The following is a 22,000-nucleotide window of genomic DNA, read 5'->3' as shown; positions in this document are numbered from 1 at the left end:
CTTTACAGATAAGCAAAAGCTAAGAGAATTCAACACCAGCATACTAGCTTTACAACAGATGCTAAAGGAACTTCTCTAGGCAGGAAACGCAGAGCAGGAAATGACCTGCAAAAAGAAACACAAAACAATTAAGAAAATGGTAATAGGAACATACATATTGATAATTACATACAATGTAAATGGATTAAATGCTCCAGTCAAAAGACAGATTGGCTGAATGGATCCAAAAACAAGACCCGTATATATGCTGCCTACAAGAGACCCACTTCAGACCTAGGGACACATACAGACTGAAAGTGAGGGGATGGAAAATGATATTCCATGCAAATGGAAATCAAAAGAAAGCTGGAGTAGCAATTATATCAGACACAATGAACTTTAAAATAAAGACTATTACAACAGACAAAGAAGGACACTACATAATGATCAAGGGATCACGCCAAGACAAAGATATAACAATTGTAAATATTTATGCATCCAACATAGGAGCGTCACAATACATAAGGCAAATGCTAATAGCCATAAAAGGGGAAATCAACAGTAACACAATAATAGTAGGGGACTTCAACACCCCACTTTCACCAAAGGACTGATCATCCAAAATGAAAATAAATAAGGAAACACAATGACACATTGAACAAGATGGACTTAATTGATATTTATAGGACATTCCATCCAAAAAGAACAGAATACACTTTCTTCTCAAGTGCTCATGGAACATTCTCCAGGATAGATCATATCTTGGGTCACAAATCAAGCCTTGGTAATTTTAAGAAAATTGAAATTGTATCAAGTATCTTTTGTGACCACAATGCTATCAGACTACATATCAATTACAGGAAAAAAACTGTAAGAAATACAAACACATGGAGGCTAAACAATACACTACTGAATAACCTAGAGACCACAGAAGAAATCAAAGAGGAAATAAAAAAATACCTAGAAGCAAATGACAATGAAAATACGGCAACCCAAAACCTATGAGATGCAGCAAAAGCAGTTCTAAGAGGCAAGTTCAAGCAATAAAATCTTTCCTCAAGAAACAAGAAAAATCTCAAATAAACAACCTAACCTTACACTGAAAGCAGTTAGAGAAAGAAGAACAACAACAACCCTAAATTTAGCAGAAGGAAAGAAATCATAAAGATCAGAGCAGAAATAAATGAAATAGAAACAGAAAACAATAGCAAAGATCAATAAAACTAAAAGCTGGTTCTTTGAGAACATAAACAAAATTGATAAATCATTAGCCAGACTCATCAAGAAGAGGGAGAAGACTCAAATCAATAAAATTAGAAATGAAAAAGGAGAAGTTACAACAGACACACAGAAATGCAAAGCATCCTAAGAGACTACTACAATCAACTCTATGTCAATAAAATGGACAACCTGGAAGAAATGGACAAATTCTTAGAAAGGTATAACCTTCCAAGACTGAACCAGGAAGAAACAGAAAACATGAACAGACCAATCACAAGTAATGAAATTGAAACTGTGGTTAAAAATCTTCCAGCAAACAAAAGTCCAGGACCAGATGGCTTCACAGGTGAATTCTATCAAACATTTAGAGAAGAGCTAACACCCATCCTTCTCAAACTCTTCCAAACAATTGCAGAGGAAGGAACACTCCCAAACTCATTCTATGAGGCCACCATCACCCTGATACCAAAACCAGACAAAGATACTACAAAAAAAGAAAATTACAGACCAATATCACTCATGAATATAGTTGTAAAAATCCTCAAGAAATTATTAGCAAACAGAATCCAACAACACATTAAAAGGATTATACAGCATGATCAGGTGGGATTTATCCCAGGGATGCAAGGGTTCTTCAATATATGCAAATCAATCAATGTGGTACACCATATTAACAGACTGAAGAATAAACACCATATGATCATCTCAATAGATGCATAAAAAGCTTTTGACAAAATTCAACACCGAGTTATGATAAAAACTCTCCAGAAAGTGGGCATAGAACGAACCTACTTCAACATAATAAAAGCCATATATGACAAACCCACAACAAACATCATTCTCAATGGTGGAAACCTGAAAGCATTTCCTCTAAGATAGGAAGAAGACAAGAATGTCCACTCTCGCCACTGTTATTCAACATAGTTTTGGAAGTCCTAGCCACAGCAATCAGAGAAGGAAAAGAAATAAAAGGAATACAGATTTGAAAAGAAGAAGTAAAACTGTCAGTGTTTTCAGATGATATGATACTATACATAGAGAATCCTAAAGATGCCACCAGAAAACTACTAGAGCTAATCAATGAATTTGGTAAAGTTGCAGGATACAAAATTAATGCACAGAAATCTCTTGCATTCCTATACAATAATTATAAAAATTCTGAAAGAGAAATTAAGAAAACACTCCCATTTACCATTGCAATAGAAAGAATAAAATATCTAGGAATAAACCTACCTAGGGAGACAAAAGACCTGTATGCAGAAAACTATAAGACACTGATGAAAGAAATTAAAGATGATAGAAACAGATGGAGAGATATACCATGTTCTGGGATTGGAAGAATCAATATTGTGAAAATGACTCTACTACCCAAAGCAATCTACAGATTCAGTGCAATCCCTATCAAACTACCACTGGCATTTTTCACAGAACTAGAACAAAAAATTTTAAAATTTGTAGGGAGACACAAAAGACCGCGAATAGCCAAAACAGTCTTGAGGGGTAAAAAACAGAGTTGGAGGAATCAGATTGCCTGACTTAAGGCTATACTACAAAGCTACAGTAATCAAGACAATATGGTACTGGCACAAAAACAGAAATATGGATCAATGGAATGGATAGAAAGCCCAGAGATAACCCCACACACCTATGGTCAACTAATCTATGACAGAGGAGGCAAAGATGTACAATGGAGAAAAGACAGCCTCTTCAATAAGTGGTGCTGGGAAAACTGGACCGCTACATTTAAAAGAATGAAAGTAGAACATTCCCTAACACCATACACAGAAATAAGCTCAAAAGGCATTAGAAACCTAAATGTAAGACCAGACACTATAATACTCTTAGAGGAAAACATAGGAAGAACACTCTTTGACATAAATCACATCAAGATCTTTTTTGATACACCTCCTAGAGTAATGGAAATAAAAACAAAAATAAACAAATGGGACCTAATGACACTTAAGAGCTTTTGCAAAGCAAAGGAAACTACAAACAGGACGAAAAGACAACCCTCAGAATGGGAGAAAATATTTGCAAATGAATCAACAGACAAAGGATTAATTTCCAAAATATATAAACAGCTTATGCAGCTCAGTATTAAAAAAACAAACAACCCAATACAAAAATGGGCAGAAGACCTAAATAGACATTTCTCCAAAGAAGACATAGAGATGGCTAAGAAGCAAGTGAAAAGCTGCTCAACATCACTAATTACTAGAGAAATGCAAATCAATCTACAATGAGGTATCACCTCACACCAGTTAGAATGGGCATCATCAGAAAATCTACAAAGAGCAAATGCTGGAGAGGGTATGGAGAAAAGCGAACCCTCTTGCACTGTTGGTGGGAATGTAAATTGATAGAGCCACTAGGGAGAACGGTATGGAGGTTCCTTAAAAAACTAAAAATAGAATTACCATATGACCCAGCAATCCCACTACTGGGTATATACCCAGAAAAAAACATAATTCAAGAAGACACATGCACCCCAATGTTCATGGCAGCACTATTTACAATAGCCAGGTCATGGAAGCAACCTAAATGCCCATCAACAGATGAGTGGATAAAGAAGAAGTGTTACATGTATACAATGGAATATTACTCAGTCATAGAAAGGAATGAAATTGGGTCATTTGTAGAGTTGTGGATGGACCTAGAGATTGTCAAACAGAGTGAAGTAAGTCAGAAATAGAAAAACAAATATCGTATATTAATGCTTATATGTGGAACCTAAAAAAATGGTACAGTTGAACCGGTTTGCAGGGCAGAAATAGAGACACAGATGTAGAGAACAAACGTATGGACACCAAGCAGGGAAAGTGGTGGGGAGGGGAGTGGTGGTGGTGTGATGAATTGGGAGATTGGGATTGACATATATACACTAATATATATAAAATGCATTAGAACCTGCTCTATAAAAAAATAAATAAACTTCTACAATTCAAAAAAAAGAGTAGTTTGAAGATTGCAGGAACATCCTAGATAAAAATGGAAATTAAGATGTGAACTACAGCACTAAGAAGAGCATGAAAAGATAGATTCAGGGGAACTTGTTTGTGTGGATGAAAAGGAGAAGAAAGCATATGATTTAGATATGTCCTACTTGGGGCTGAGTAAATGGTTATGACATTTGCACAGTTAGGAAATGAGAAAAATAAGGTTAGTCAACATGTTGGCACAGTGACTGAGGAAGAGAGAATAAGTAACAGGCTCTTTTTTTAAGAAAGAAATAGTTCCTTTTCTATAGGTCCTGTTTTAGACATGTAGTGCTTGAGATGCTTTAGGGGATATTATATGAAAAGGTCTTGCATTCAGTTATACAACTGTGTTAATGTACTATGTTAATAAATGTTTTATCCTGCTTTTAAAACTAAAAAAAAAAGGAATAGACACAGTTAAATTTTCGCATGTACTATTGATGTTCTAGATCACCTTCAGGAAGTTGGTTTAACAAAAACTTATGTTTGCCTTTGAAAAAAGTAAGCAATTCCATTGTCCATCATCCTAGCTGTAACACAATGAGCAGTTTCTTTTATAAGTAATATAAAATGTGAGATAATATTTGGATGTTAAATTTCAAATGTCTCCTCCAGAATAGCATTTACTCCCATATATTCATTTTTCCTTCTCTTCCAGTTGAAAGAATTCAGAGTCAGTGGGATGAAGTACAGGAACACCTTCAGAACCGGAGGCAACAGTTGAATGAAATGTTAAAAGATTCAACACAATGGCTGGAAGCTAAGGAAGAAGCTCAGCAGGTCTTGGGGCAGGCCAGAGCCAAGCTTGAGTCATGGAAGGAGGGTCCCTACACAATGGATGCAATCGAAAGGAAAATCACAGAAACCAAGGTTAGTATCAAAGACATGTTCTTAAAATAAAATACACTGGATAAAATTATACCGTGGATTAAAATCTACTGATTTTTAATGTTAATTTATGAAAAGAAAACAAGCTGAAATGAACAGTAGTCTTTGCAGTCAAAGTAAAGTAGAGATTAGAGGAAAATGGATGGCTAATATCAATGTTAAAATTAATTTTGTTTAATAAATTAGATACAGTGGTCTGGTTTTCACATTGCATCATCTTTTAAGATCACTTCAGAATTGTTGCACATACTTCTGTAGTATCATGAAGTCAATCAGATGGACTTAATTCCTTCTTAGAAAAAGTAACAGGTCTACTCCTTCCTACTTTATTTGAGGACACTGAATGGCAAAGGGAAGGGTGGATATGAGAATAAGGTACGGATAAGGTGTACTCTCACTTTCTCCTCCCCTTTTCTGACCTCTAGCCCAACTTCCCTTCTTTCTCTTCCTTTTCTTCTTCTTCCTCTCCCCCCAAACTTCATCATATATTTGTCCACTTAATAATCTAGAATTCTTCAGGATAAATGAAACAGAAAAAGGAAAGGAAATAAAATTTGTTTGACTATGTATTATCAAGCACCATGCATGGTACTTTATAAATATTGAATCCTTTCAAACCTCATATTTATAGGTCAGTTTGTAAAGACCTTAAATGCTAAACAATGGGTAGTCCTTAGGGGATTTTAAGCAGAGAAGTGACATAGTGAGAACTTGATCACATTGATGAAAACACTCTATAGGGTTTTTTTCTGGTAGGAAAAGGCCTTCTGCTAAACAAGTATTTGAATCTCAAATTACCTATGTCATCTGAGAAAAAAGCCATATAGTTTTCTTGCATGGAGTGGCTCTCATTTCTAAATTAATCATTGTTTAGACTATGCTAAGCCACATAGCATATTTATTTACACTAGGTTTATTTGAAAAATAAACCCTGAAATCTCAGTAGCTGAATACAATGGTGATTAATTCCTTGGTTGTGTCATAGTTCAATAGAGGTCAAAGAACCCTTCTTGGGAGCTCTCCCCTAAATGGTGACTTGGGGGTCCAAACTTTTCTAATTTTATCAAACTATAATTTTAAAATCATGGCTGCCCAAAGTCACCGCAGAAGATTAAGAGAGAATGTGGTCAAGACATGGGGCTTTATGGCCAGGCCTCGAGATTATGGACATCACTTCCACCCAAAACCCATTGACCAGAACTTGTTCCCAATTTAATTTCAGGAAGAATAAATGGGAATAATGAACTAGTGAGCTTTTAGCCAGTCCTTGTCATAGCTAGTTTTCCAAAGGGTCTGAACAGCAATGAGGACAGGATTTTTATTATATGACAAGAATGTTAGAAAGCCACGTAGGATTTTACAAATTTATTAGTACTTTTGTTGGAGGCAACATCTAGGTGAATAAAAATTCTCTCTTTCACAAGATACTTTTTACCACTAAGATTTTCTCCCTTGGATGAGCATAGATGAATTAGGAATTTCTAATGATGGTTTTTCCAATTTTTCACTTGACTATGTGAAACATAGACTCCATGTGGTTATTCTTGAGGGTTCTGGTCTTATCCATCACGTACTCAGTATGTTATGCTATTTCTTTTTTCCTCTCAAAAATTTAGGGTTCTATGAATCTAGCGGATCACAGAACAAAGTGGTTAACTAGTCAGGAGGAATTACCAGGGAAAAAGAATTTGGATTGGACCCTTGAGTTAGATGAGGGAAAGGAGAGATGACAGGCATATAGAGACAGAGTTGATCAGGGCAAGAAGACTCTGAAATTTGGCAATTGAGAGATACTCTTTTTTTTTTTTTTTTTTTTTTTTTTTTTTTTTTTTTTTTTTGCGGTACGCGGGCCTCTCACTGTTGTGGCCTCTCCCGTTGCGGAGCACAGGCTCCGGATACGCAGGCTCAGCAGCCATGGCTCACGGGCCCAGCCGCTCCACAGCTTGTGGGATCTTCCCGGACCGGGGCACGAACCCGTGTCCCCTGCATTGGCAGTGGACTCTCAACCACTGTGCCACCAGGGAAGCCCAAGGAATACTCTTAAAACATACAAAAATCCTAAAGTGATGGCAAGAAGATTTGGGTTTAATAGCTTTTGGAAAAGCAAGGAGGTTTAAATAAGAGACAGAAAGAGTTGCAAAAGAAAATATGAAAGGAGAAAACAAAACAATTTTTTCATCAAAATAAGTAAGGTGTTTTGGACACCCAAAACAAAGACAAGATTGTATTATAATTGCTATCCTTGTCAAACTTTTGAAATGAAAATTTGCTTTTGAATAGTCCATCGAAAACTACATCTTAAAAATGGCTCAGCCATTATCTTTGGAAACTTATGTTTTTGTTTGTTATATGTTTAGGAATTTAATGATATATATTGCTGTAACTTCAGTGTAAGTTCCTAACATAAATAAAGAAGACTAAAGCTGTAATTTTCCTGTCCATTTCCTAAATGACATATGCTAAAACTAAAAGTAATGCTAACCCTAATACTAACATTTAGTGAGTACTTGGCTATTTGTCAGAAACTGTGCTAACCACTTCACATATATTGGCTTATTTCATCCTCCCAAACACTTTCCATGAAAAGTACTATTATTGTTCCCTGTTTACAGATAAGTAAATTGAAAGCCTAGAGAAGTTCAGTAACTCCTCTTTAAAAGCAGCAGAGCTGGGATACGAATGCATAACAATTACTTTTTTTTTTAACATCTTTATTGGAGTATAATTGCTTTACAATGGTGTGTTAGTTTCTGCTTTATAACAAAGTGAATCAGCTATACATATACATATATCCCCATATCTCCTCCCTCTTTTGTAAACGACCTCACAGATTTCCTCCTTAACCTGTTGTCTGTGTGGCTAAAACAAATCAAGAAAACACCGTGAGGATCAGAAAGGGAGACCATTGTAGTTGTGAACTGACAAATAAGATTATATTACTGATGAGCCAACAGGTGGAAAATGAAAGCAGTGAAAGAGTATACCAGGGAGAAGTTTTCATATTTTGTTTTGCTGTGAAAAACTAAAAAGATAATTGCAAATTGTATTCCATTTTTAATGAAACTACAATGTTTAATTCTTATAAAAGGAGCCTTATAAAGTGGAGGGCTGCCTTTATGTCTAATGTGTTATCATTCCTGAATGATATTAGCTGGCCTCAAATAAAATACAATTTTATTTGAGGAAGAAAGTGTGAAAATAGACATATTAGACAATGGTTAATTTGACAAGGATCTCCTTGCTCCATGAATTCTTTCTTAGTCTATGTGTCTAGGGTTAACAAGAGAGCTGGTGAGCCTCGTAAGGCAGTCATCAGGCTGTCCGTATAGAGTTGGAGAGCTGTGATTACAGCAGCCAGCCTCCTTTGGAGCAGCATCGCTGATGACTGCCCTCCCTGTGACAATGAAATGGTTTCAAAGCCAACCACCAGCACCGTTACACTCTTTGAAAACTTAAACCAGTCACCATATCTGAGCTAAAGAAAAAAAATCACTCATAATTCTGATATTTTCATGATTCATAATTGCTAACCTCTGTCTATAATGTCTTCCATTTCTTTTTTTGGCCACACCACACGGCTTAAGGGATCTTAGTTCCCTGATGAGGGATTGAACCCAGGCCCTTGGCAGTGAGAGCATGGAGCCCAACCACTGGACTGCCAGGGCATTCCCTTCTCTTCCATTTCTTATCTACATATTTTTAATTGTCTTCATAATGTAGATAAAATTTTGAATTCTGATTTTAAAGTTAGTATTATATAAATATATATGTTGCTACATGACTTTTAATAATTATCATTTTTAAGTATAATATTTCATTAAGTTCCATCTTTCACCATTTCCCTACTAATTAGACATGTATAAAACCTCCACTCTTGGTTGGAAAAAATAGTGGAGAAAAAATTGGAATAACAACAGCCCCTTCACAAAGTAGAACTCAAATCTGAGATGGCATCTGGGAAAAGTCCATCTTGAAAGCATAGACAAGGTGGAAGGAGATAGCAACAGTAAGTATTTGGCAAAAGAGTAGACTGTAGATAGCCCGTCGTGTCAGTAATTAATGAGTAGATCATTAAATGATGCCCATAATGTATGTTTAGTTTCTTTCCTATGTAACCCTTAATTTTTTGGAAACAAAAACATAAGTTGAGTAAGTACTTGATTTTGTTAACTGCATGGCTTCATTTGCTCTTCTACATGGCCGTAGTAAAACAAAAATGCTCTTTTGAGATAGAAAGACAGATATTAGGGGAAATCATACAGGATTTCCATCCTAATCAAAATGTCTGCCAAAACGCTATGGCAGAACCCTATGAGAGATGATGCCATTTAACTTTCATAAGAGGTAAGATGGTATGCCTTTGGCACCTAAAACTGCCAGCAATGGTCATCATGGGATTTCTTGTATTTGGCAGAATCTTGGTTTATTTCACAACCTGTTTCCCGGGCTATTAAGATTGGTCCAAACTTGGCAGTGGATTCTTTGGAAAAATTATTTCTTGATGATTTTAAACTTTCTTTTCCAGTGTAGAGTGATTTACCCAGGCTCAGAATTTTCATTTATTTTTTTTTGCCTTTCAGCCTTTGAAAGAGAAATTCCTTTTTTGTCTCTCTTGTGATTGCTTTTGTGTCAAATTCAGCATAAAAGCTTTTCAAATGTGACGGCATTAGCTGTTTTGTGCTTGGCTGAGCTAAGAGTACATGCATTCAGTAGAGAAGTGAAATCTTATTTGAGCCTAGCTGATTTAGCTATATAATACTTAAAACTATCTGAGGTGAGAAACCCAATAATTTATCAAATTATTAAATAAAAATTTCCAAGGTGCAAAATATCTGTGTTTTGAAGACATTCTTTAGGGAACTTGAAATGTAGATACACTGTAATCATGTAATTAATTTTAAAAGGTGAACTTGGTATATGTAGTAAATCAGATAGCTATTTGAGAATTGCAAATTATTTTACCAGGAAAGAAACTAATCAGAGAGAACTTTTTTTCAAATATGGAATTAGAGCCTTGTCATTTTCATTATTTGAGGGGATGGGTGGCATTAGATAGTATCCTTATCTACCAAAAAGATATGTACAGTAATGGAAGCTAAATTCTCCTTTCACACATTTTATTTACTTTTTGGATGAGCACAAAATTAAATCAGCAAATTGACCCACCCTGGTAGTTTGAGGTTTGGATTTCCGATACAGTAATGAAAAACGTTATCAGAAAACTTCTACCTAGGACCTGCCATTTTTTCATGTAGTTTCTTTATGCCCTTTTGTTCTCACCTAAGGATCCCACATGATTAAGAAGAAAGAATCAATAATCTGATAGTCCTTTTCCTCCTAAAGTATGTATGAAGCTATTAAATTTCTCAAAGCACACAAACAGAGTGCTTCCTACATCACTGATAGAGCATAATGGGTGGTTTTCCAGGTACTGCTATAGTATATAAATATTTAATGCAGAGTCACAAAGACTTGGATAGCATTATGCTCTGATTGCACCATATTTTGCCTTAATTTCCTTTTCACACTTTAACTTATTCCATGCTTGAAAATATAATGTGGCAACTCTGTAAATCCACTCCTCCATAAAAGCAGCAAATTGCAAAATTGTTAAAATTGCCTTTTCTAAACTCTGGAAATTAATCAGAGGTTGGCAACAGTATGTAAACTACTGAACTTCACTAAGAACAGCAGGGTTTGAGGGTTTTTAACTTGGCCTATTCCCATCAGTTTCTCCCAGCTACACAGTAGCCTTAAAAGTTAATAGTCTTACAGCTACTAGAGAAAGAGAATAGAACTTGTATTGAGCATGTTTTCTGACCACAACAGTATGAAACTAGAAATCAATTACAGAAAGAAAAATGAGAAAGGAACAAACATTTGGAGACTAAACAATAGGCTACTAAAAAAGTAATGGGTCAATGAAGAAATTAAAGGGAAAATCAGAAAATACCTCAAGACAAATGAAAATGGAAACACAAAACTCCAAAATCTATGGGATGCAGCAAAAGCCATTCTAAGAGGGAAGTTAATAATGATGCAGGCCTTCCTCAAGAAAAAAGAAAAATCTCAAACAAGCAACCTAACATACCACCTAAAGGAATTAGAAAAAGAACCAACAAAGCCCAAAGTCTGCAGAATGAAGGAAATAAAAAATATAGGAGAGGAAATAAATAAAATAGAAACAAAATAAAACAAAAAATAGAAAAGATCAATGAAACCAAGAGCTGGTTTTTTGAAAAGATAAACAAAATTGATAAACTTTTAACCAGGCTCACCAAGAAGAAAAGAGAGAAGACTCAAATAAACAAAATAAGAAATGAAAGAAGAGAAATAACAACCAATACTAGAAAGATACAAAAAATCTTAAGAGAATACTACGAATAGTTATACACCAACAAATTGGACAACATAGAAGAAAATGGACAATTTTCTAGAAACATACAACCTGCCAAGACTGAATCAAGAAAAAACAGCCAATTTGAACAGACCAATCACTAGTAGTGAAATTGATTTTCTAGTTAAAAAAAAAAAAAAAAGTCTCAGCAAAGAATAGTCCAGGACCAGACAGCTTCACAGGAGAATTCTACCAAACAAATAAAGAACTTAAACCTGTCCTCAAACTATTCCAAAAAATAGAAGAGGACAGAATACTCCAAAATTCATTCTATGAGGCTACCATTACCCTAGTATGAAAACCAGGCAAAGACATTACAAAAAAAGAAAGAAATGAAAATTATAGGCCAATATCTTTGATGCATATAAATGCAAAAACCTCAACAAAATATTAGCAAACCAAATCCAACAATGTATAAAAAGGATCATACATCATGATCAAGTTGGATTAAGGATGTTTCAGTGTTTGCAAATCAGTATAATATACCACATTAACAAAAGGAAGGATAAAAAAACACATGATCACCTCAGTAGATACAGAAAAAGCATTTGACAAAATTCAACATCTGTTCATGATAAAAACAAACAAACAAAAACTCTCAACAAAGTGAGTATAGAGGGAACATATCTCAACATAATAAAGGCCATTTATGACAAAGCCACAGCTAACATCATACTCAATAGTGAAAAACTGAAAGCCTTTCCTCTAAACTCAGGAATAAGGCAAGGAAGCCTACTCTCACCACTTCTATTTAACACAGTATTGGCAGTCTTAGCCACAGCAATCAGAAAGAAAAAGAAATAAAAGGCATCCAAATTGAAATGAAAGAAGTAAAACTATCACTATTTGCAGATAACACGATGCTTTATATAGAAAACCCTAAAGTCTCCACCCAAAAACTAGTAGAACTCAGAAATGAATTCAGCAAATTTGCAGGATACAAGATTAATATACAGAAGTCTGTTGCTTTTCTATATACTAATAATGAAGTATTGGAAAGAGAAAGTAAAAAAAAAAATCCTGTTTAAAATCACATCAAAAAAGAATAAAATACCTTGGAATAAACTTAACCAAAGACGTGAAAGACCTATTCTCTGGTGAAGGAAATTGAAGATGATGCAAAGAAATGGAAAGATATTTCGTGCTCTTGGATTGGAAGAAATAATATTGTTAAAATGACCATACTACCCAAAGGAATCTACAGATTTAATGCTACCCCTATCAAAATACCCATGACATTTTTCACAGAATTAGAACAAATAATCCTAAAATTCATATGAAACCATAAAAGACCCCAAATTGCCAAAGCAATCTTTAGAAAAAAGAAAAAAGTTGGAAGTATCACCTTCTCGGACTACAGTAATCAAAACAGCATGGTATTGGCACAGACAGACACATAGATAAATGGACCATAATAGAGAGCCCAGAAATAAACCCACATACCTATGGTTAATTAATCTATGCCAAAGGAGGCTGAAGTATACAGTGGAGAAAAGACAGTCTCTTCAACAAGTGGTGCTTGGAAAACTGGATAGCTACATGTAAAAGAATGAGATTAGAACATTTCCTCACACTATATACAAAAATAAACTCAAAATGGATTAAAGACCTAAATGTAAGACCTGAAACCATAAAACCCCTAGAGGAGAATATAAGCAGAACACTTTTTGACATAAATCATAGCAACATTAGTTTTGGATCTCTCTCCTAAGGCAAAAGAAATAAAAGCGAAAATAAGCAAGTGGGACCTAATTAAACTTAAAGACTCTTGCACAGCAAAGGAAACCATCAACAAAATGAAAAGACAACCTACAGACTGGGATAAAATATTTGCAAATGATGCTACTGACAAGGGATTAATCTCCAAAATATACAAACAGCTCATACAGCTTAGTATCAGAAAACAACCCAATCAAAAAATGGGAAGAAGACCTGAGTAGACATTTTTCCAAAGAAAACATTCTGATGGCCAATAGGCACATGAAAAGGCACATTTGCTAATTATTAGAGAAATGCAAATCAAAACAGCAATGAGATAGCACCTCACACCTGTCAGAATGGCTATCATCAAAAGATCTACAAGTAACCAGTGTTGACAAGGATGTGAAGAAAAAGGAAGCCCTTTGTACACTTTTGGTGGGTATGTAAATTGGTGCAGCCACAATGGAAAACAGTATGGAGGTTCCTCAAAAAACTAAAAGTAGAACTACCATATGATCCAGCAATTCCACTCCTGTGTACATATCTGGAAAAAATGAAAACACTAATTTGAAAAGATACATGCACCCCAGTATTCATAGCAGTGCTAATTATAATTACCAAGATATGGAAGCAACCCAAATGCCCATCAACAGATGAATGTATAAAGAAGATGTGGTATATATATATATATATATATATATATATATATATATACACACATACACACACACACATACATACACACACATACATACATACAATGAAATATTAGTCATGAAAAAGAATGAAATTCTGCCATTTGTAGCAGTGTGGATGGAGCTAGAGAATATTATACTTAGTGAAATAAGCCAGAGAGAGAAAGACAGATAGTGTGTATTACTTATATGTGGAATCTTATATGTGGAATCTAAAAAATATTACAAATGAATGTATATGCAAAACAGAAACAGACTCACAGACTGAATGATTTCCCCTGAGATCAGGAACAAGATAAAGGTGTCTGCTCTCACCACTTCTATTCACCATGATACTGGCAGTTCAGGATGGGAAAATAGGCAAGAAGAAATAGATAAAAATCATCCAGATTGGAAAGGAAGAAGTAAAACTATATCTATTTGCAGATGACATAATCTTGTATATAGATGATCCTAAGGAATACACTGAAAATGTAATTCAGATTTGCAGGATCCAAGATAAAAATACAAAAATCAATTATTTTTCTATATACTAGAAATGAATAATCTGAACAATGATATTCAGAAAAATTTTCCATTTATAGTAGCAACAAAAAATAAAATAATTAGGCATAAGAAAAACGCAACACTTTTCCATTGACAACTACAATGCTGAAAGAATTTAAAGAAGATTTAAGTAAATGGAAAAGCATGCCATATTCCCAGATCAAAAAACTTAATATTGTTAAGATAGCAGTATCCCCAAATTGACCTACAGACTCTATGTAATTCTTATCAAAATCCTCACTAGTTTTTCTGTAGAAATCGACAAGTAGATCCTAAAATTCATACTGAAATGCAAGGGACAAAGAATAGCCAAAGCAACCTTGAAAAAAGCACAAAGTTGGAGGACACACAGTTCCTAATTTCAAAACTTACTAGAAAGCTACAGTAATCAAGACAGTGTGGTACTGACATCAAGGTAAACATATAGATCCATGAAACAAAATTGAAAGTTCAGAACTAAATCCTTGCATTTATGGTCAATTGATTGTTGGCAAGAGTACCTAGACAATTCAAAGGGAAAAGAATATTTTTTCAAAAGTTCATGCTTGCATAACTAAACGTCCACAAACAAAATAATGAAGTTTGACCCTACCTCACACCATACAAAAAATTAATTCTAAAATGGATCTTAGAACTAGATATAAGAACTAAAATATTAGAACTCTTATAAGACAACATAGGAGTAGAATGAGTTAGGCAGTGTTTTCTTAGACATGACACCAAAAGCCAAAGTGACAAGAGAAAAACTACATAACTTGAACTTCATCAAAATTAAAAACTTTTGTGCTGCAAGCAATGTCATAAAGAGAGTAAAAAGACAACCCACAGAGTGGGAGAAAATATTTGCAAATCATATATCTGATAAGAGACTTGTATGCAGAATATGTAAAGAACTCATAACTCAATAAGAACAAGAAAGACTCAATTATAAATCAGCAAAGGATTTTAATAGACATTTCTTCAAAGAAGGTGTACAAGTGGCTAATAAGCACATGAAATGATGGTCAACATCAGTCATTATTAGGAAAATACAAATGAAAACCACAATGAGATACCACTTCATATGCACTAGGGTCATACTTGAGTAGGTATGTCAGTCAGGATAGGCTAAGTTATGCCACAGTAGCAAACTATCCCCAAATCTAGAGACAACACAAAGTTTATGTTTTGTTTTTTTTTTTTTTTTTTTTTTTTTTTTTTTGCGGTACACGGGCCTCTCACTGCTGTGGCCTCTCCCGTTGCAGAGCACAGGCTCTGGACGCGCAGGCTCAGCAGCCATGGCTCATGGGCCCAGCCGCTCCACATGTGGGATCTTCCTGGACCGGGGCATGAACCCGTGTCCCCTGCATCGGCAGGTGGACTCTCAACCACTGCACCACCAGGGAAGCCCCAAAGTTTATGTTTTATTCATGTTACATGTCCACTCTAGATTGACAAGGGCATTCTACTTAGCTTAGTTATTCAGGGAGTGCAGCTAATGGGAGCTGCATCTTGATACATACTTCTCTGATCAGAGACTCAGGAAACATAATGAATGATGCCACTGGCTCTTAAACTATCTGCCTGGAAGTGACGTGTAGCCAAAATCAGTTATGTTATCATCCCTAATTCAGTGGGGGTGCAGCTGTGTAATCCTCTGGTATGAAAAAGGCACTGAATGTCTGTGAACAATAATGTAGTCTACTGCAGTAGGCTCATGAGATTTGAAAATAGCCGAGAAAATGCGACTTTCTGGGGATCTGTCCTCTGGCTTTCTCTCTGGAATCATTTCCACCAAACCATGTCCACACCCTCTCAACCAGACTTCTCTTAGATGCCTGGGGTAGCTGGGTGATTTTTTAATTACAACACTGCTTAAGTCTTTTAATAAAGTCAGCAAATTAAAAAGAGAGCCCAGATAAAGAGAATGCTTTCCAAAATGTCATAATGAAATTACGGTAATGAAGCACTTGGAGGGCTCTCCTCCGTTCTTTTTGTATAAAACTTAATGCAGAGAAGCTGGAAGAGAAAGGGGGCCTGAAAAATAAAGAGGGGGAAAATAAATTGTATGCCATTAGTTTAATTATAAAAATTCATTACATGAAGTCATGTAAGACAGAAAATAATGGAACTCTAATGGGTTGGCCGATAATACATTTACTAGCCTGCTCTCAGCTTGTAGTCATTGTTGAAAGGACAGAAAAGTAACAACTTTGGTATGTAGTCCTCAAAGCTATTGAAAAGATTAATCATTTCCAGTAAGCTGGAAAATGAGGGCCGTTTTCTCAAATAGTATCCCCTGTATAGTGTTACCTTCTGAAACAGAGTTGCTTGGTAATGTTAGAGGTTTAATAGATGAGTCTTGAAGTTTATGGTGAGAGGCTTTACTTTTGAAATAGCTTCCTTACAGGTATTTTAACATTTCTATTATATATCCATAAAGAGGTTTTCTAGGTCGTTTTAATTCACACAAGCAAGAAAGAAATTGTATTTCTTTTTCCCAATAAATATGTATAGAACATTAATTTATACTTAGGAGTAAACTGTTTAGTGATTTTTTAAAATAAACCAAATATGTATTTTTTTCTGCTGTCTTTGTTTAGCAATGACTTACCTTATTATATACAGTAATTTTCCAATCATACTATAATCATCAAGGAGACTATTTTATATTCTTCAAAATTCAATTACAATAAATCCAACCATCCTCCTTAAATCCTTTTATGTGGAAGCATATCTTCTTTAAGTAGATTGAACCCTGAATATTGAAGCCAAGAAACCTGCATTTTTGTGATGCCTCTTTCACTGACAAGCTATGTCACCTTCAACAAGTCACTTAACCTTTCAGGGTTTTTCTATGGGCAATTATGGGACTGGGTAAGAGGAAAGGAGATAACAAAAGGTCAAAGTGGATATTTATGTAAGGATCATATATTTGAGGGCCTTGTAGTCCAAGGAGAGAGGTTTGGACTTTGTCTTGTAGGTAACAGGGAGCCATTGAAAGGTTTTCCAGAGGAATAATGTTGTTATATTTGCATTTCAAAAAGATCCCTTGAGCAGCTCTACGTGGATGGAAGGTCTAGAGTAGAGGGAAGGAGCCAATAAAAAGGTTATTGCAGAGTCCAAGTAAGAGTCGATGAGGGCTTAAGTTAAGGCAGTGGCAATGGAGGTAGAATATTTGGATATAAGGGAACATTGTGGTACAAGTTCTATATGGATGTGCTCTCTGCCTCTTCTTCCAGTTGAGGCTCCGCTTGCACTGCAGAGGGAGAAGGGTGAGCGAGGGACAGAACCTGGGGGAACACCAACATTTAAGGGACAGGCAGAAAAAGAACCACTTGAACCTTAAGAGTGTATATAGAGGACACCCGAAGAGAGGGGACCAAGGAAAGATAGAGCCTCAAGAGCAGAGCAGTCAATAGCACCAGCTGCTGCGCACAAATCAAGTCAATGAGAACCTAAAACTTTCCACAGACATTGACCATCGGTGACTGAATCAGTTAAGTATTTCCACAAAAATGCTGCATGGCAAGCAACTTCAAAATGCCAGTGGCAAACAATAATAAGCATTTATTTCTTCGTGAGTTTGCAGCTCGTCTGGGGTGGCACTGCTTCACACTGCAGGGTGATTGGGGTAGTTCTCCTCCACACGTCACTCATCCTTCTCCAAGGATGAGCAGGCTAGCCCAGGACACGTTTGTCTCATGATAATGGCAGAAGTGCAAAAGGGCCAGCCCCACTGCAGAAGCATGTTTTAAGCCTCTGCTTGTGTCACTTCTATTAACATCTCGGTAGAATTAGGCAAAACAAGTCATGTGGCCAAGCTCATTGTCAAGGGCAGGGAAGTAAACTGCCCTTTGTAGCAGGAAATTCAAATTTACATAGCAAAGGGCATGGATACAAGGTGGGGTAAAGAATTGAGGTCAATAATCCGGTTTGCCAGAGTGACTTCTTTCAGAATAATTTTAGTGAAGTGGTGATGGCAGAAGCCTGATTTTGATGAATTATAAAGTGGCAAGAATGTAATCAAGTTGAGGCAATGAGTGAGTATTTGCCTTCTGAAGAGCTTAACTGTGAAAGGAAAGAAAATGAGGTAGGTTTTGTTGTTGTTTAAAGATGGGCGAGAGACTCATGTTTGAAAGTTGTAGAGAAAGACCTTGCAGAGAGGCAAGAGGTTGAGAAGACACGGAGAAGGGAGTACATGGAGGAGGAGGAGGGAGTGTCCTTGAGCACAAGAGTCACCTCCTGCTCTGAGGCTGGAGAGAAGGATGCAAGATGTAAAATCTGATATTTCTTGAAATGTGTGCCTGATGTTAAGTTGCCCCTGTGTAATTATAGGTAGGGCCATTTGCTGTGAGATGTCTTCCAGTTTGTATCATCAGGGTGCAGTTTAGAAACCACACAAAATGTTTCAAGCAGAGGGAATTTAAATACAGAGCACTGGTTCCATGGCTAATGAAGGAGCTGAAAAGTCCAACAGGAGATAGTGAGGCAACTCAGAGTTTAGTGACATCGGGAAGCTGTTACCACTTCGACGGCTGGAGAGACAACACGTGTCACCAAAGCCCAGAAGCCAGAGCCATCTGGTGCTAACTTGACCACTGTGTGGGTTGCACAGCAGGTACTGAAACGACAGAGAGAGGGTCTGTCCAGTGGGAAATGGAGACACATAGAAGATACTGCCCACATAGAGAGAGGGAGAGATATACTCTAGTTTCAGCCTTCCTCTGGCTCTCTCACTGGCCTAACCATCTAGAAGCCAGCTAGCAAGAAATCCTGGGGTTTGCTGATCCCCTAAAGTGGTTAGTCCATCGGCAATACTGAGTAGAGTAGGAGAGGGGTAGAGAATCGGTCTAAGAGCTAATAAGCTCTTAGCTGTTAGCTCACAGAGCTAATTTTTTTTAAATGAATCTCTTAGTTCATGTACACAAACACGGTATCTAAGGCAAAAGGAGAAAAACCAATACGTAGAACTTTTTATCTGTAAATATATTAGGATCCTGTTTTATAAATTTCCAAGTGTCGACGAAAAATTAATCAGTCGACCTAAGAAAGAAATGGAAATTTTTATTTGAGCCAAATTTGAAGATTATGACCTGGGAAGAGCATCTCAGAAAGCTCTGAGAACTGTGCCACTTGTCAGAAGTCAAGGCACAGTTATATAAGTTTTTTGAGACAGAGGGCTATACATCAAATGACGTATTATTGACAGCTTATATAATCCAGATCTAAGCGTAATTGTGCTGGGTCATGTGACCCCTTCCAAGATCAAGAAGGAATGTTATCTTTTAAGGAATTGTCTTGTTGATGCTGGGAGAATGCTGCTTGTTATGGTTGAGCAGGTATTCCTGTTGACGGGGGAGGTTTGGTCGATGCATAATGCAGATACACAATGTACAGTGCAGGCAGAGACACGGCCAAAGGGCAGAGAAGAATTTTTATATTTAAATTTTTCTTGTCTTGCCATAAAATATGAATTGTATTTCACACAAGCAGTTTGATTTTGATTTTGACCTCATAACAAATGTGAGGCATAATAAGCAGCCTAAGTAATCCCATCCTATTTTACAGACAACAAAACTGGAACTCAAAGGTCAATGGCTTTAAGATCAAACTGCAAGACAATGGCCAATCAAGCCTTCCTGGGAAGATGCCTCTTCATTCCTCTGCATTGCTTTTTATGATGCTCCTTTGAGTCAGGGCCATTAAAATTTTTTAAATCGAGTTCACCTGAAACAAACCGGAATTTCACTTGTAGGTGAATGTCCCAAAACACATTTTATAAGAAAACTTAAACAATACTCAACTTTAAAATTTTAATTGTAGGTCTACATACTCACATTTATCTTCTAAATTAAAGGGAGACTTTTAGAGGTGCAGCGTTATAGGCAATGTTTGTAAAACAGTGGGTCCCTTTCTTTCATTCAGTAGAGGCTCACCCTGTGGTGGCTGTAGTATGGTCCATTTAAAAATAGCAGCAGTAGAGGACTTCCCTGGTGGTCCAGTGGCTAAGGCTCTGTGCTCCCAGTGCAGGGGGCCCAGGTTTGATTCCTGGTCAGGGAACTAGATCCCACATGCCACAACTAAGAGTTCGCGTGCCGCAACTAAGACCTGGTGCAGCCAAATAAATAAATAACTAATTTTTAAAAACTAGCGGCAGCAGCAGTAGTTGTAATCATAGTAGTGGTGGTAGTAATGATGGTGATTCTAACCGATACTTATTGAATGCTTTGGAAATGCCAGGCACCACTCTAAGTGTCTTCCCTGCGTTGTATAAGTAATCCTCATAATAATCTTTCAAGGTAAATACTGTTAATATACCCATTTAATAAAGGGGGGGGCTTCCCTGGTGGCGCAGTGGTTGAGAGTCCGCCTGCCGATGCAGGGGACACGGGTTCATGCCCCAGTCTGGGAAGATCCCACATGCCTCGGAGCGGCTGGGCCCGTGAGCCATGGCCGCTGAGTCTGCGCGTCCGGAGCCTGTGCTCTGCAATGGGAGAGGCCACAACAGTGAGAGGCCCATATACCGCAAAAAAAAAAAACAAAAACAAAAACAGGGCTTCCCTGGTGGCGCAGTGGTTGAGAGTCCGCCTGCCGATGCGGGGGACACGGGTTCGTGCTCCGGTCCGGGAAGATCCCACATGCCGTGGAGCGGCTGGGCCCGTGAGCCATGGCCGCTGAGCCTGCGCATCCGGAGCCTGTGCTCCACAACGGGAGAGGCCACAGTAGTGAGAAGCCCGCGTACTGCACAAAAAAAAAACAAAAACAAAAACAAAAACAAAAACAAAAACGCATCAATTACCTATGGGGCTCTCCTGGTGGCACAGTGGTTGAGAGTTCGCCTGCCAATTCAGGGGACACGAGTTCGTGCCCCGGTCCGGGAAGATCCCACACGCCGCGGAACGGCTGGGCCCGTGAGCTATGGCCGCTGAGCCTGCGCGTCCGGAGCCTGTGCTCCGCAGCGGAAGAAGCCACAACAGTGAGAGGCCCGCGTACCGCAAAAAAAAAAAAAAATAAAAAAAATAAAAAATAAAAAATAAAGGGGGAAACTGAGGCATAGAGAGCATCATTAACTTTCCCATTGGTCACATAACTAGTATGTGATCAAGTCAGGATTCAAACCCAGCAGGCTCATTCTGTTGCCCAGACTCTTGGATACTCTTTCTCTTCCTCCCTTGTTTTCCCTTGTATCGGGTCCATATTCCTAAACAGAATTCTTACAAAGAAAAAAGAAAAGGCAAACACTGAAATTTAAAAATTTTAATACTGAAAATTCTTGAAATGAATTCAGGTTGTCCCGTAGTCCATAATCATTTTTTCTGCCTAAAATACTGTGTATAAATACCAAGCACATATTGTAGCAGCATCATAGGAGGTTTGGATATGAAAGATTTCTTTCCTGGTTGGGGACACAATCGTTTGGGGATTGAGCGTTTTATATTCTTCATAAAAAACACATACACACATATATATACACCCACAAAATCATCTTTTTTTATAGGCTAGTGCTCACAATATTTTAAATTTCTTCACACACCATGATCACCACACAATTCCCTGTAGAGTATACAGTTGTAAATGGAATTCAGAACTAAAAAGAGTGTGTGTGAATTCTA

At 36.9% G+C, this 22,000-nt stretch overlaps 1 protein-coding gene across 2 annotated transcripts in view; it reads left to right on the top strand.

Moving 5' to 3' along the window:
- Positions 1–22,000, top strand: part of DMD (dystrophin) — a 2,064,872-nt gene that overhangs the window by 1,510,225 nt on the left and 532,647 nt on the right. For both annotated transcript variants that reach the window (XM_082609524.1, XM_082609523.1), the window contains exon 53: positions 4,837–5,048. In XM_082609524.1, coding sequence (XP_082465650.1) covers positions 4,837–5,048 — 212 coding nt within the window. The remainder of the gene's footprint in view (positions 1–4,836; positions 5,049–22,000) is intronic.

The sequence above is a fragment of the Mesoplodon mirus genome (assembly GCF_964341445.2).
Source record: "Mesoplodon mirus genome assembly, chromosome: X".
Taxonomy (NCBI): domain Eukaryota; kingdom Metazoa; phylum Chordata; class Mammalia; order Artiodactyla; family Ziphiidae; genus Mesoplodon; species Mesoplodon mirus.
The sequence above is the reverse complement of the archived record's forward strand: the minus strand, read 5'-3'. Positions and strand labels throughout refer to the sequence as shown.